This window comes from Peromyscus eremicus, chromosome 5 (assembly GCF_949786415.1).
Source record: "Peromyscus eremicus chromosome 5, PerEre_H2_v1, whole genome shotgun sequence".
In the NCBI taxonomy this organism is placed as follows: domain Eukaryota; kingdom Metazoa; phylum Chordata; class Mammalia; order Rodentia; family Cricetidae; genus Peromyscus; species Peromyscus eremicus.
In genome coordinates this window covers 53,044,388-53,061,240 of record NC_081420.1, presented here as the reverse complement: position 1 = coordinate 53,061,240, position 16,853 = coordinate 53,044,388, and the positions used below count along the sequence as shown (strand labels likewise).

At 43.3% G+C, this 16,853-nt stretch overlaps 1 protein-coding gene across 4 annotated transcripts in view; it reads right to left on the bottom strand.

The window, feature by feature from the left end:
• Pfkp (phosphofructokinase, platelet) overlaps nucleotides 1-16,853 on the bottom strand; it is a 65,017-nt gene that overhangs the window by 31,652 nt on the left and 16,512 nt on the right. For all 4 annotated transcript variants that reach the window (XM_059263440.1, XM_059263441.1, XM_059263443.1 and 1 more), the window contains exons 3-7: nucleotides 7,437-7,514; nucleotides 4,554-4,743; nucleotides 2,870-3,035; nucleotides 1,413-1,457; nucleotides 1,081-1,189 (exon numbers count right to left, since the gene is read on the bottom strand). In XM_059263440.1, the coding sequence (XP_059119423.1) occupies nucleotides 1,081-1,189; nucleotides 1,413-1,457; nucleotides 2,870-3,035; nucleotides 4,554-4,743; nucleotides 7,437-7,514 (588 nt within the window). The remainder of the gene's footprint in view (nucleotides 1-1,080; nucleotides 1,190-1,412; nucleotides 1,458-2,869; nucleotides 3,036-4,553; nucleotides 4,744-7,436; nucleotides 7,515-16,853) is intronic.

The following is a 16,853-nucleotide window of genomic DNA, read 5'->3' as shown; positions in this document are numbered from 1 at the left end:
TGGGGACAGGTATGGATAACCTGTCTTAATTAGGCATCTAAGGATACTGCTAATGTCCCCCAGATCAGGCAAGACCAAAGCAAAGGAACACCCCCTCCTAGTGGCAATGGCTGCACTTTGGCCATCCACTATAGGTGGCTTATTTCAAGTTATGGATGCTTGATTTTTCTTACCACGATATAACTTTAATCAGTAGCTTTCCACATAAGTTTTTATTTTAGCAAAACCTATTTGGTTCATGTCTTGAATTATTATCCTCCTTTGAGATCGTTACTCGAAAGCAACATTTTATTGCCCATACATGCATGGCGTTTTCCAAGCAGTACTTATGTGCTTGCTGACTATAAATAAAACTGGTCTGTGGTATAATGCTTACATAATTTTCTTGTACAACAGTGATAACATTGCTTCAAAAATAAGGGACAGAAGAGTTACGTACTTGTTAATATCTCTGCCCTGAAAGCTATGCATGACAATAAAGAGGCCTCCCACACTGTTTATATTGGGCCCTCATACAGGGATATCTGCCCTCCCCTAATAAGCAACTGTACTTTGAAAGACAACGTACAACAAACTCTTGACAGGGGGAGAGAGGAACATGGATCAAAATAGTTAGGAACTAGAACAACCTAAAAATCCCCACACACGGAGGAAAGAAAAGTCAGGACACTTCACCCCGTATTGGGGGGGGGGGCATGAGGAGGGCAGGATTTAAAACTAGAGAGTCTAACACATGTCTGAGGTCAACGATGAGGAAATCTTGAACAGCAAACAGGAGTTTTCTCTGTAACTCTGACTTCATTTTACCACCACGATTTCATCTCATGGTGCGAGAGCCACCTAGAAATACAGCTACTGCTTTGGATGAGAGACAATCAACGGTTCCAGCTGTTTCTCCATGGCAACGTCGGAAAGAGAACTGCACAGGACACAGCCTACGCAGGCAGAGCCTTGGCAACGGGCTTGACCTCGTTTTACGAGCAGCAAGTTGTCAAGTGTTTAAAGAAGTCATCCAAATTGGCCACCCCACAAGGCCTTGTGGATCCTTACTCGAAGCAACCCATCCAGACTCCCAATTACCTCTGAAAGTTTGAAGCACATGTTTTCCTCCCAACCTTCCTCGGGTGGAGACTCCGGAAGGAACACCCAGTCCGCACCACAAGCCAAGGCGCTCACCAAGGCCAAGTAACTATGTGGGGAAAAGAATAATTAATACACTGGGAGGAAAAAGCCTGCTTGCAAAGCTAGTGTGCCACCCACACTTGGAGACAGCCTTGGGCCACTCTAGCCCTTGATATCCTGCAGGAGTTTTTCCCTCTGTGACTGCCCTCTGTTTCAAATCATGGTGAGGAGCACTCACATAGATGCCGCTAGGGTTTGTACCTACCAGGATGGTGTTTGCAGATACCTACCCACAATGTCTCCCCATCACCTCCAGGACGAAGGTCCTCTGGTGGCTGGAAAAGAGGTCAAGGGTATGTGTTACCATTCACAGCAAGAAAAGTATACTTACAGCCGAGAGAGAGAGAGAGAGAGAGAGAGAGAGAGAGAGAGAGAGAGAGAGAGAGAGAGAGAGAGAATGAGAATGAATCTGCTTCTCAACTATGGCTGGCACCAAGCTTCCAAAAGCTGACTCATTTTCTACAAAAAGGGGTTGGAGATTTAGCTCAGTGGTAAAGCGCTTGCCTAGCAAGCACAAGGCCCTGGGTTCAGTCCTCAGCTCTGGAAAAAAAAAAAGCAAGCTCTACTGCAAGGAGTAATGAGGCTGCTATAACTGCATTTTGGGGAGGAGTTTGTTTTTTGAAACATGCTCTTCACAGTGACCTTGAACTCTCTGTAAAGCCAAGGGTGGGTAACCTTGAGCTTCTGATCCTTCTGTCTCCACATCCAAGATGCTAGGACTATAGGCATATAGCATGACCTATAGCTTGTGTGGTACTGGAAATCAAACCTAGGGCTTCCTGCATGCTAGGTAAGTGCTCCATGAACCACATCACATCCTCAGGACTGCTTCGAGTCACATACTTTATATCCATCACTTGTTCCCTAAGACTTCTCTACACTTTTAAGGTGCTCTCCTATGCCCTTTTCTAAAAAGCATCACCATGAACTAAGTTGGATACTGCTTAAAACCATGGGTTGGCCAGGTTCATATCTGTAATCTCGGAACTAGAGAGGCTATGAAGTTTAAATCCAATCTGGCAAAGCCATAGGCTGGCTATATTCATGTAATCACATGAGCATGAATGTTACAAACCAGCTCCATCAATACATAATGACGATCTTTCCTTCAATGGAAAAACCCAATTGCTCTGAGCCATCCTTCCTGTCCTGAAGAGATGATGTGGTTTTCTAGTGTCACAGAGGACAGAGGGCATCTGAGAACCAGACAGATACATAAAGGAATCCATGAGGTCCCAGCCTCCCTCAATAATGCTTGTTCCAATCTCCCAAGCCTCAAGCAACCTGCTCACAAATTAGAAGGTGCTTGTCTGACTTACAACTTTGCATGATTTTTATGAAAATGCTTCCAGGAACTCCAAGATGCTCTAGAACGTTGTTGGTGATGCCTCCTTGTGGGTCTACATCACTGCAGATGAATGGCTAATGATCTACTCACAGTCCATCTGGACCTTAGAATCCTAAAATCGACACTATAATGGTTCACTACACTAACAAGTGTGCCAAACTCACTAAGTCGCTCTCTCTTTTTTTTTTATTATTCCATGAGAGTGGAATTTTTATTATTCCTTGGGAGTGGAGGGCTTTAGATAATTATTGTTTCTTTCTGCTTTCTAGTTTCTCTTCCATAAGCACATTTAGAATAATCCTAACAGGGTAACCGACTAGTTTCTATAAGTCCTTTTACCTCTGGGCAGTGGTCATGATGGCGTCAACAACTTCAATAATTCGGTGCAGAGCTGAATCTGTACCGATGGTCATGTCTGTGCCACAGAAGTCATTGTCAATGGAGCCCACCATGCCCACAACGTTGAGGTAGGAGTGCTTCTGCACTGCATCTTTATCGATCTCACCTGCATTGGAGACAAGAAACACACTTCATAGCCAGGAAGAGCTGCCACGTCTCCTTGTGCCCCACCAGATGTGAAAGACAATGGCCATGGCATCCCCTGAGCTCCAGTTTTTATGAATTTCCTCCGAACTATACACAGCCTGAATCAACATACCAGGTGAAGACAGAAGGAACTGCACAAAATATAAATTGGCACTGGACATTAAACAAGAACTCTGAATTATAAAAAAATAAAAATAAAAATAAATCCAAAGCTTTCAATTTAAGATAAAAACTTAAATTTTTCTTAGCAATTGCTTTGGACAATAATGACTTTCAATAAGGACACATCATAACTTCATAGTTAAGTACTTTAGAATCTTATGGTCACCTTGATATAGGTTTCTTAAAGATGTCCATGGAACTAGTTAGTAGGTATACAGCTAGCTCACCAAGATAAACACATCTGTCAGGTAGTTCTACACAGATGAAATTAGAAATAGTGTAGGGGTGAGGTGAGGCTTTTACCCGTGGTCACCAATGGGCTGGTGAATGTAAAGATAGAGTAAGGCCTCTCTGCTCTATTTCCTGATTAGAGTTTGTTTGTTTGTTGAGACAGGGTTTCTCTGTATAGCTTTGGCTGTTCTGGAACTAGCTCTGTAGACCAGGCTGGCCTCAGACTCACAGCGATGTATTTTTGAAGTTTTTTTGGGTTTTGAGGACATATGCTTTATCACAAGCTTCCAATTTTCATCAAGTTGCATCACATGTGTTTGAGCAACATACTCTTGTTAGTTATACTTGATATAGAATTGGAATTATATAATACCAGCTTTAAAGAGACAGAGACAGCGATTCATATAGAGTCTCAGACATCCATTCCTAAGTAACAGCCAAAGCAATTCAAAATTCAAAACAAAAAATGAGTAAAAGCAGATCAACATCTTCTAATAAAACTCTTGTAACAACGTAAGTTTGGAAACATCCCAGCATAGCAGGAGGAATACAGTATGATGGCTGGAAGTGTGGACATTGGCATCCAAGGGCCCAGTATGTACCCAGACCATGGTCACAGTAGCTTGGCATAGAAAATGGGGGTGTATATGATTACTGTCATAAAGAGTCCATAGGCCTAGCACACAGTGGGGCTTATTGTTATTACTGCTTCTATTTGAGGTACAGATTTAAATCCTGTGTACCAAATCCTGAAATAAAACCACAGACAGTTTTGCTCCAGTTGAAAATGAAATGGGACTGAGTGTGGTGATGCACACCTTTATTCCCAGCACTTAGAAGGCAGGTACCATGTGCGTCTGTCCCTGAGATTTCAAGATTTCAAAAGCTAAAATTAAGTGAAAATTTAAAATTCGTTCAAAAGTATGTATGCTCATGCCAATTATAAATAAAACAGCTCCTTTTTCATCCCCTCAAAGAAGGCATAATGTATGACTTCACAGGCTCCTGAAAAGCAGACAGGGAAACGTGAAGCAGGCAACTCAGAAAGGCAGTAATAGGAGTGGAAACGGAAATGGGAACGCACCATTCTTGGCCAGCTCTTCCAAAAGTCCGTTCCACTCCTTCCGGAAGATGTTGGCTCCCGTGAGACTTCCGTCCCCACCGATCACGCACAGGTTGGTGATGCCCAAACGCACCAAGTTACAGGCAGCTTTCAGACGCCCTTCCCGGTTGCGAAAGGCTTGGCAACGGGCACTGCCGATGATTGTCCCACCCTGGAGAGGACATAAAGCATGCTCACTGCTGGGAAGTCAGATGGATCAGCACAGGCCCGCATTGACTGACTCTATGTGTAGAACGCTCCACACGTTTTCCTCATTTTCATCTCTTCGATCAGTCTACTGTCAAAGTCTGAGTTCCTCACTTCAGTTCCTCTCTGGAAATCCGTGAAGAAACACACTAGCCTGATGTCCTTGATAGACGAATGGACATCAGCCTTCAGCTGAATGGACAGACAGAGCAAGTGTCTACAGGGTCACCACAGCCTCCCAGCTGGTTTGGGTCAAAGCTGTCCCTATATGGTATGAACTGGACCAGGTACACACAGAGGGAAAAAGATGTGTCAGCCACCCACGGGACATCAGTCATTACCTGAAGAACAAAACTGTCTTGTTTCCTGATGAGGACCTGGCTCTCTTACGAGTCAGATCAATAAACCAAAGGAATATGAAAGGTGTGCGGTTTCCACCATTTCATTTAAAGTTCTAGTCCCGGAGTGGCTGTCCTCCTGGAGGGTCAGGGCTATATTCAAGAGTGAGAGTTAGAGCCGGGAGGTGGAGGCACATGCCTTTTACCCCAGCACTTAGGAGGCAGAGCCAAGGCGGATCTCTGTGAGTTCGAGGCCAGCCCGGTCTACAGAGCGAGATCCAGGACAGTCACTAAAACTACACAGAGAAACTCTGTCTCAAAAAAAAAAAAAAAAAAAAAAAAGAGTGAGAGTTAATTTGTGCCTCTCAGCAAACCTGCCATTCACAACGACAAGTGCATTTCCTATTTTGCTGTCTCTATCACAACAGCAGAATGAGAATGTTCTGTGTTGGTAATGAGCTACTCTTGAAAGCATTACTCTGCCTAATTATGGATGGGCCAAAATATCCTTCACTCTCCAGGTATGTAGCAAAGCCAAGGAAATTCCAAGTGCAATCTCAGCGTCTTGGACATTTGTTGAAGTGCACACCCCCTTAGCACCTTCAGAGTGAATTGTCCAATTTTAATTATATTAAAAAAAGTACTCAAAGCCGGGCAGTGGTGGAGCATGCCTTTAATCCCAGCACTGGGCAGACAAAGACAGGCGGATCTCTGTGAGTTCAAGGCCATTCTGGTCTACAAAGTGAGATCCAGGTCAGGCTCCAAAGCTACACAGAGAAACCCTGTCTCGAAAAAAACAAACAAACAAAAAGTACTCAAGCCAGACATGGTGGTGCACGCCGTTAGTCCACTCAGGAGGCAGAGGAAGGAGGATTTTTCAGTTCCAGTACAGCCTGGAGTCTACAAAGCAAGTTCTAGGACAGCCAAGACTACACAGAGAAACCCTGTCTCAAAAAAAAAAAAAAAAGGACTCAAGATAAGTCAGAGATTAATTCTTACGTTTTAGAAGCTCAAGCCACAAATAAAGAGCTTTCTAATAGTCTTTTCTTTGTACATCATCTCTTTATTTCTCAACTAATTTGGACCCTTTCTTAAGCCAAAATGTTTCAGGAATGTATGAGGCGTAAGTTCTCTGGACAGATTTCTTTTAAACTCAAAGCAGGCAACTGTTTTGCCTGAAGTAGCAATTACTTCTTCCTTGTGCACAACACAGAAATTAGCTGTGTCTGCTTCAAGCTAGAGCAGGGATGAAGTGTCCCTGTTAAATCCACAGCCCTAGGGGCTGCCAGGCAGAATCTTTCCCCTGCTTTGTTTTACTCGGTGCCAAGGGATAAGTAAAAACCCAGTGGGCACAGAGATTTGCCAGTGAGCACATGGCAAACCGAAGTAACCTCTACATTCCTCTGCTCTTAAAAAAAAAAAAAAAATTGCCAGAAGTAACACAATGAACAGTAGCAGAGGCTGAGACATACAAGTTTGCATTGGAAAGATACTTCCTGAGTTAAGGTCATGTTGGTATTTTTAAGACTTAATAAAAGAGCCTGGAAGATGACTCAGTGCTTAAGACTACTTGATGTGTAATCCTGAGGACCAGAGTTCAGATTCCAGCCCCCATGTAACAAGCCAGGTATTCCACAAATGGCTGAAACTCCAACTCCATGAGGCCCAACATCATTTTCTGGCTTTTCTGTGCACAGGTGCACACACATGCACATACACTCACATAGGCACACACTTAACACACATAAAGTAAAAAAATAATTAAATGACCCATATTGTAGACTGAATGTGACGGATACCCCACAGGCAGCTGCGGATGAACCCTTGGTCCTCAAGTAATGATGTTGGGGAAGAATTGTGGCTGCTTTGAGACTGGGCTGAAGTCCAAGTGGGTTGCTGTGGTGATCGATCTTTGAAGGTGATAAGCACCTCAGCTTCTGGCCCCAGCTCTCTGTTTTTGATCTGCTAAGATGTGAGAAGCCATGAAGAATCTCCCTCTGTTACAAGCTCAGACACAAGCTTCCTGCCAGCACAGACTAAACTGCTGGGCTTCTCACCCACCTTGCTCTCCTGACATTAAGGATCAAATCAATCCTCCCTCCGTTTCAGTCAGTCAGATATTTGTCAGAGACAAGAAAACAGTAAGCAATGGGTGTTTTCTGTCCTCATAATTAGTTTAAAACAATAAACTAGTTATAGTTTATAATTAGCTAGCTGGGATGGGAACTCACTTTAGAATTTTCTGAATCTTGAGCATAAAATGTTTCAAACTAAAATAATGACTTGAATATAGAGGAACGAAGAGCAACGTGGCACCTACCACTTGTAGAATGCTGGAGACACTCTCCCACGTGGCTTCCACAATATTGGAGCCTCCATCCACCATGCCTTGGTAACCCTGGATGAGAAAAAATAAACATCTATTTTAAAAGATGCTGGACTTTACATTAATAGACCCGCAACTTATACAAACTAGAAAGACAAGCGGCAATGAATCTAGTTTTCAAAGTGACTCTTAGAAGACAGTGCAATGCAAGTGTTGGCTAAGAGTAGTGAACCATGATTAAAAAACAAAGAAAAATTCTTCCTAAATCCATTTCTACAAAGCCTGGAAGGGAAAGAAATGAACAAGTAGAATAGTGGCCCAAGGGCATGAGGGGTCCGTGTGTCAGATCCTAGTCCTCACTATGATGAAATGCATTCAACCTAGAACGCCAGTGTCTTCATCTAAATTCACAAGCTCAGAAGAGCCAGAAAGCAAACAGTGAAAGGTGCAGCCAGAGTGATAGCCATAACTCAGGAGTACTCTCAAAAGACCAGGACACAGAGTCACACTCACTGGACTTTGACACAATGTAGCATGAGGACGGGCCAAGCTCCCACACAAAGGCCCACTGCAATAAGGTCTGACATTCAATGGTAGGATAAAATAAGAGGCACAAGGAGAGAAGATGGTCACAGCTTGCACACTGAGGAAAAGGACAAGCTGGAGGTCAAAAAAGCATCCTGAGTGGACAGCCTTGTCTTGTTCCCAATTTTAGTGGAATTGTTTTGAGTCTCTCCATTTATTTTTTTTTCTTTGTGGTTTTTCGAGACAGGGTTTCTGTATAGCTTTGTACCTTTCCTAGAACTCATTCTGTAGCCCAGGCTGGCCTTGAACTCACAGAGATCCGCCTGGCTCTGCCTCCCGAGTGCTGGGATTAAAGGCATGTACCACCACTGCCCAGTTTCTCCATTTAATTTGATGTTGGCTGTAGGCTTGCTGTATATTGCCTTTATTATGTTTAGGTATGTCCCTTGTATCCCTGATCTCTCCAAGAGTTTTATCATGAAGGGATGTTGAATTTATCAAAGGCTTTTTCAGCGTCTAATGAGATGATCATGTGTGGTTTTTTTTTATTTCAGTTTATTTATATGGTGGATTACATTGACTGATTTTCATATGTTGGTCCATCTCTGCATCTATGGGATGAGGCCTACTTGATCATGGTGGATGATCTTTTTAATGCACTCTTGGATTTGGTTTGCAAGAAATTTTGCATCTATGTTCATAGGGAAATTAGTCTGTAATTCTCTTTCTTTGTTGAGTCTTTGTGTGGTTTGAGTATCAGGGTAATTGTGACCTCATAAGATGAATTTGGCAATGCTTCTTCTGAAATAGCTGGAGGTCAAAAAGTGCCCTGAGACTGTCTCAGAGCTGGATTCAGGTAAACCTTTCGTGGTATCACTGTCCACAGTATTCCTGCAGCATCCACAATTACAGAACTGTTCCTCACTCAGCCACTACAGGATGTTTTACTATTTAATTATGCCACACAGTGAACAGAAATGTTCCCTTTCCTCTTGTTCTTTTAATTTAAATGTTTGATTTTGGCCTTGAATTTATTGTGCAGCTGAGGCTGGCCTCGAACTTCTGATGATTCTGCCTCCAGCTCCCAAGTACTGGAGTTACGAGTGTGCACTGCACTGGCACACCCAGTTTTATTTGGTGCTCCGGACTGAATTCAGGGCTTCCTATGTGCTAGTCCAGCCCTAAATACTGAGTTGCTACTTTAAAATTTGTTTGTTTTTTACAAAGAATTTTGCTACTTAGAAAACAAGGACAATGCTCTACAAGTCTTAACACATTTAAAGGTGCTTGGCAATAATAATTTAGATATTTTGCGTAGTCTAGATCTGTATGATAAAGGAAGCAGTTTAAAAAAATAAGAAGAGAATGACTCAATTACTATCACATTGAAAGCTTCCACTCCACTGTACACGTAGTAACTTATGAGGAAATGACTCATTCTTCCGTTTGCAAAGTCACTGTGCTCACATCCTATCAGAAAAATAACTGCCACCTGCAGCTTTAAGCTGCTTTTACTAAGAGGAAGAGATTACCAAATTAGGAGAACTAAGTTTACTCTAATTTATTATTGTGTAGAAAGTGAGATCTTTTTTTCCCCCTATTGAAACAGAAACTTATTTTAATGTAGCCAAACAATTTTCTAAAATTCCATTTTGTCCTCTGCCTTCAAAGCCAGTTTTATGACTCACCTAAGAAAAGCAAATCATTGAACCTTTTAAAATCGTACTGAGTTCTTAACCAAAGAAATGCTACCAGCTGTGTTTACTCTCCTTCAGAGGACAATCCTAAGAGACCCCCGGCTGGCTCTATCGGACCCATCCTCCACCAGAATTTCTCTTATCAGGTCATTCACTCCCATGAAAACACAGGTCACAGGCTCTGATTTATACTGAACAGTGCCACACTGGTCATCAACTGATTCCGAAGGAATGCATTGCTATATTTAGGGAACCTTGTGGCCACTATGTTTAGTCACGTGTTGACTCCACCATAAACAAAGTAAGACCCAGCCCACTCATAGGTAGTTTTCAAAGTGATCTCCTTTTTTTTTTTTTTCAAAATTATGAAAAAATTACCATCTCATATTAAACCAAGCCCTTTCCTTTCTTAGTCTTGTTAGATGGCTCTATGGGCAGTTTCTACTCATCTGCAGGGTGCTGTCTCAATGTGAATCCCCAAATTTCTCTGCTAAAAAAATGCCTGAGGGCAGGCATGTTGAGAGGCTCTGAATGACTATCTAGTTTTATATTCATATATTTATATTAGTAAAAAACCATTGATCAAAACTAGCTGCTCACAAAAAAAAAGAGGCAACAAAAGTCCTCTATGTCCATGGTTTTCTCTTCCTTCCTTCCTTCTTTCCTTTTCAGTTTTCAAGACAGGGTTTCTTTGTGTAGTCTTGGCTGTCACAGAACTAGCTCTGTAAACCAGAGTGGCCTCCACAGAGATCCGTCTGCCTCTGCCTCCCAAGTGCTGGGATTAAAGGTGTGTGCCACCACCACCCAGAATTTTTCTAAGATTTTGTTCTAATTTTTTTTGGGTGTGTGTGTGTGTGTGTGTGTGTGTGTGTGTGTGTGTGTGTGTGTGATGTGTGTGTAGGTACTCTTAGAAGCAGAAGAGGGCATCAGATTCCCTGCAGCTGGAGTTAAAAACAGTTGCGAGCCTACTGAAGTAAGTGCTAGGAACTGAACTGAAGCCCTCTGTAATAGTAGCAAGCACCATGTGGGTTATTTTTATTTAAATATGTATTAAATTTTAATTTAATAATTTTCCTCCTTCTCATTCCTCCAACCCTTTCATGCATCCCTCTATTTGTATGTACATGTGTGTGCATGTCTATGAATATATATATTCCTAAATACATAAATATAACCTGCTCAGCCTCTACATTACTCGTGTGTAAATGATTTCAATAGACATGCTAACACAAAAGAGAGAAATCTAATAGGGCCTCAACCCTACACAAAGAACTATAGGCAACCAAGGAATTCTGAGAGTAGAAGTCTTCCCCAGGGAAGGGCCTCCAAACTGGTTATCTAATACCATGTGATCAGCCCTGAAATCAGATACATACAAGCAAGTACTGGGCCTTCTCTCTAGCCCCACCCCACTTTTTTCCCAAGACAAGATCTCACTCTGCAGTGCAGACTTGTCTGGAGGCCAAGTTCGCCTTGGATTCAAGGGAATCCTGTTCAGCTTCCTGACCTCAGATTCATGGAATCCTGTTTCAGCTTCGTCACCTCAGATTCATGGGAATCCTCCTGTTCAGCTTCCTGACCTCAGATTCATGGGAATCCTCCTGTTTCAGCTTCCTGATCGATGGAATTACAGGCATGAATCACCATGCCAGGGTCCCCAGTGATTTTTCAAAGTCGGCAGGCCCTTGGCTTGACTTTGCCCACACAAAGGGCCCATGCAGAACCTGAGAGTGTAGAGTGTTTCCTTCTCCGACCTGGAGGGCTCTGATCTGTCTCTCTCCCAAGGCTCTGAACTAAAGTGAAGAACTTCACAGTCATCACATAAAAAATGTTCTCAGTGGCTTAATTACTTAATGGAAAATTCCTACGGAGGAAGAAGCCATAGAACTTGTCCTTGGTAAGGCTGGGTCAGCTTGAAAATAGGTTGGAACATGGCAAGCCATTGTGTAGTCCTGTACCTGGAACGTGAGCAAACCGCTAATACACTGACTTGATTTATTTAGTTCTCTGGCAGCATTATTAGATTTCTTTAAGCCAAAGCTAACAGTGCACAATTTCAGGAACACTGTAAACCTAACAGCCACAGCAGGAAGGAGGCAGGTCAGCCTTCCTCCAGCATAACAGTCAAATCTATGTGGGTGAGTATGACACCAGTGTCCTCAGTGGGCACTCACTCAGCCTCACTGTGGCTGCCATGGTGACAGTGAAGATGGCAGCGGTGGGCAGAGAGAGTCCACTCTGTTGTAATTTGACAATGTTGTGTGTTTAGACTGTCTGAAACCATGTCATGACAATGACAGCTGTAGGGATTACCAGGTCAGAAATGGCATATAAATTTAGTGTAAGACCTAGCATAGTTTTAGCACTGAACAGAAAACAGTACTCACACCTGCAGTTATTTTCATTACCCAAGACATATCCTAGCCAGTTCCAGTGAAAAAGGCAGGCACTGACCATATGAATTGGCCTTTCATAAATCAGCGTAAGTTAACCTGTGCAGTTAAGAGTCACGCTTGTTAGTACAAGGGCTGGGCCTGACAGAGTGTGCTGGTGAACAGCCTGCAGGAGACAGCATGTGGTGATGCCACACAGCTCCACCCTCAAACGCCACTGCTCTTAGGTTTAGGCAGATTTAGTGCTTAACTAGTTTGGGTATTAAGGAAGTTCAAATGCCCACAAACAGTTATGTTAAAAATCCTAGTGACATGCTTGAATGAAATATGGATAGCATTGCTTGAATTTTGAAACACTGACAGGGGAAGGGAAGCCAGCATCGGAACAGGAGGAGTGGCATTTGATGACAATGAGCAACCAAGAGATGTTGAAAAACATCAGCACTGATACGTGACCAGTTGTCAAGTTCAGGAATCTCACCAGCTGGCGTTGTCCATGCATTGCAAGAGCTTAAGTATTACCCGGATTAAAGCACCAGACAAGTGCTCACAATCAGAATAAGAAGAGCAGAAGCTAGACAAGTGTTTCATGGGGTCACCGCTTAGCATCTCTCACTTTAAACATCAGAAGTTGGGAGTGCATGCTTTTGGGGAATAAGAGTCATTATTCTTCTAGCAAAGGGAAGAGTGGGGAGGAATATGTATCAGGAAGGAAAAAATGGTGACAGTCCACTAGTTAGCATAAAATCTTTCCTTTCATTTCTTTGGCTTTTATCTATTTTACTTTTTCCTTCGGGGACAGTCTCCTGCAGCCCAGAGTGGTCTGGAACTTAGAGGATGCCCTTAGGCTCCTGTTATTCCTGCCTCCAGCTCCTGAGTGTCCGGATCACAGGGACTCTTCTTCCAAGTTTGCTGTGCTGGGGACCAAAGGCAAGGCTTCACGTACTCTACCACCTGTGCCGCATTCCTCAACCCCAAACTGCCTTGCCTTTACTGGGATAGTAAGTCAGGCTCTAGAGCTCAGGGCCGGAAACAAGAGAAGCCAAAATGACAGGCTAATCACTCAAGTTCAAGATGAGAAGCCAGTCTGGTGTAAACCAGAAATAGACACGTCAACTGGAGGTGATGAGGACAGCAAAGACCCTCATACCTCTGGAGCCACCGGGACGGTGACAAAGGTCACCATTTGGGTAGATCTGTGAGGACATGACAGATTCAGCTCTCCTCTATCTTATTCTTTACATCCAACACATTTAGAATTTGGAACAAAAATTTTAGAATAGCAAGAAGATTAGCTGCCCAAAAAGTAAGAATTCTCTTGGCCTTTGTTCACAGTATGGACTGAGAAAAGAGCTTGGACAGCATTTATAAATGGCTGCTCATGTACAATATCAAACTGTTAAATCCTTCATCTAAAGACAAAAGACATTTAGGTTACCTTTTTTTTGTAAAGATCTCTAAGAATGATTCTTTAAAAGTCTGCAGGAAACTTTCAACAATAGGATATTAAACCCACATAATAAACTAAAAGCAGTGAGCAGCCTGTCTTGATGCTCCCAGGTTAATTTCACTTTTTCCTATCCTGGGTTGGAGCCACCTAATCCAGGGCAGCCTGCTCTGTACGGAATCTTTCCTATACAGTATTTTTAGCCTTGTCTTATCACTACTGAGGAGCTCTGGCCTTCTGTGGGCTGTTCAGGAAAGAACCCAGCTTAAGAGCAATTAAAACAAATGGGGGAAAGAAAGTAATGAACAATCAGCTCATTACTCAAGGAAAAACTGGGTTAACCCACCAACCTTTCCCATCTCCCCTGGAATGGAGCCCAAGGGCTCCACATGCATCACACGTAGGCCTGACCCAGATCTGCAGGCTTGCAAGTAGCAGCTAGACAAAACAGCTTAGCCCAAGCAGGCACCAGGCTTTTGCCAGAAATACGAGAGTTTTCAGGTTCATACATTCTCAAATATTTTCAGAAGAGATAGGGGAGGGGAAAAGAGAAGCAAGAAGATGAGGATGAAGATGGAGGAGTAGAACGGAGGGGGAACAGAAGAGGAGATGGTAAAGGAGGAGGAGAAGAACCCATTATTTAATTCATACCATCCCTGTTTAACTGTTCTAATCTGCTGGTGCTGGTAACATTGAAAGTTCTAGGCAAACTGAGAAAGTGGAGTATACATGAACAAACACGTTGGGATGAGTCACTAAATGATGCTTAAAAACGTAATGCCTGGCACCTTTTAAATTTAAATCAAATAGGTTGAGAATAATGAGAGGGACTGTGCCACCAGGGAACAGTGCCACTTGGAGACAGTCTTGACTGCCATGATTATGGGGAAGAGGTGCCTCTGGCATCCAGTGGGTAGAGGCAGAATGCTTCTGAAAATTCTGTAATGGACAGGATGCCCATTCCCCACCCCTGATATCCCATTCCAAACACCACAGTGCTGAGTGAGGTTAATAAAGAAGACTCAATATTAGACAACTCATGATTCCCAGAAGGTCTGGGAGTACATCAGTTCAATCACATGCCTCAGTTCTGTGCCTGGCCACAAACCAATGGAGTCAAAGGCGAGCGTGTCTTCTTGTCCTGCAACCAGGCAGCAAACAGCGCCTTTGCGGTTAGTGCTCACAACTCTTCCTCACATTTTCTCCCAGTGAGAGAGAGAGAGAGACCGAAGATTTCTGGTTTTTTCCTTCCCTTTCTTATTTTTTTCCTCTTGACCCCTCATGCCCCATTCTTTATCTTTTAGGGGTTTTGAAGCATGATCTTATGTAGCCCAGGCCAGCCTGGAACTACCTTGGTAATCAAGGATGACTCTGAACTCCTGATGCTTTCCTGACTCCATCATACCCAGCATAAATATGACTCCCATGGGTCAAATGAGGACACAAGGTCAAAGGGTTATTCATCCAGCCCCAGGCACCGGGCCACTTGCTAAAGATCCACAGTCCCATACCTAACCACAGGAAGAGATATGCTACGATTCTAAAGCTTTGCATTTATTTTCAAAGGCCGTGTGGATATAACTGTAAATGTGAACTGAGATAATTTGGAGCTCAGTGGAGGCCATTGCTGTAGGTGTCAGTTTCTGTACAGAAAGGTACAGCACCTCACACCAAGTAGACTGAGTCAGGATTATACTCGGGCTCATTCCAGGCCATCAGGGCTTTGCTGTCAAGCAAGTGAGGTAAAAGCTTAAAGATTTCCTGGTCCTTTTTGGATTTTAAAATTACAGAAGCAGAAGTTTTACATCTAGAGTAGATGATGACATTTTCAATTGATTCAACTCAGGCAATACTTATTGCTTCTGAAGAAAGAATCTTATACATGTGCCTAGTCCTACAGCAGCATTGGCCTCTCTCTCATACTGAGGCTTCCAGCTCCTTAGAATGAACATCAACTCATTTCCCCCAACTCACCAGCCAGACAGAGCCTATGACTGTATGAGCCAATCTAATAAACCCTGTCTTATAATTACATATTGTTGGTTCTGTTTCTCTAGAAAACTCTAAAAACAATAGTGTAGAGAATAAATCTGGTTAACCCCAAATGAAAGATCAAAAGTCTTTCAGTGTAGGCCCCTAAGATGTTCTCCCTATCAGCTCTTTAATTTTTAAATGTGCAGAGTCTGGTAGACACAGGTCTGGAGATAGCTAAATATCAGCAGAACCCAGACAGACAATTACAAGACAGGATGCAAAAGAACAAAGTACAGATACACAAGACTCAACAACTGTATACACGGAGCATCTGAGAAAGCACTAAGGGTTTACCAGTTTCTAGCAAAGGTTAAACCCTCACACAGCCAACACAACTTCCCCAACTAACTTCTAGTCTCTTCCCCAACTAACAGCATTCAAAACAGAGTTGGCTCTCCAAGGAACAGTGGGTTTCTCAATATTGTTTGACCTGACATTTGGGGCCCGCTGATTCTTCAAGATTGAGAGCTGCCTTGTCTGGTTTAAAAGGTGTTAGACAGAATCCTGTTTTACCATCTGGATGCCAGAACAATCCTCCCTCTAACAATGGGATCATCAAATATGTCTTCAAGCAATGGCAAATGTCCTTGGGTCTAAGTCATCCCCACTAGGCTTGGGGGTCACACAGGGCTGAGCTCTCTCTAGCTCTGCAAAGGGCATAGAGAACACCAACCATTTGGGGGAGGATTCAGTTTGACTAGGAAATAACAGACTTAACTTCCGTCCTAACCTCATACACCCTCCAGAGCCACCAGCAAGATCAAAGCAGTGACTCATGGGGAACTTTCTACTTTCTCAGGTGCTCAGCTGCATGCAGCAAGAGCAGAGGACACTAGCACTGTGCCCTGTGTGCAAATCACATGGGCTCCTGGGGGGATGTTCTGTAGACTCTAAGTCGCTAGCAAATTTGAAACTGCTGCTAATTTTAACAGGAAACCACATCTGGCACTGCTCCACCCCCAGAGAGCTCATGAACACCACATTTGCTAATTAGGAAGTGCTCTCAGGCCAGAATGCACAATTCTCTCTCAAGGCTTGAGGCAGGAGATAGCAGCAGAGAGAGCTCGGGGAAAGGGGAAGAGAACCCACCTCTGTGTTCACATGCAGGCTCTGAAACAGAGCAAAAAGAACAACACAAAAGTCCAGGTGAAATGTTACGGTGACACTGGAAGCCCAGTGGCCCAATGGGTAAGTCGATGGCCTCCCTCCAGAGACCCTAACACACAAATGCAAACGCTAAGGGAGGCAGGAAGAGGAACAAGAGGGCTCATGCTCTGGGTGGCATGGATCCTAGTCTGTGCTTACACCTCACAGA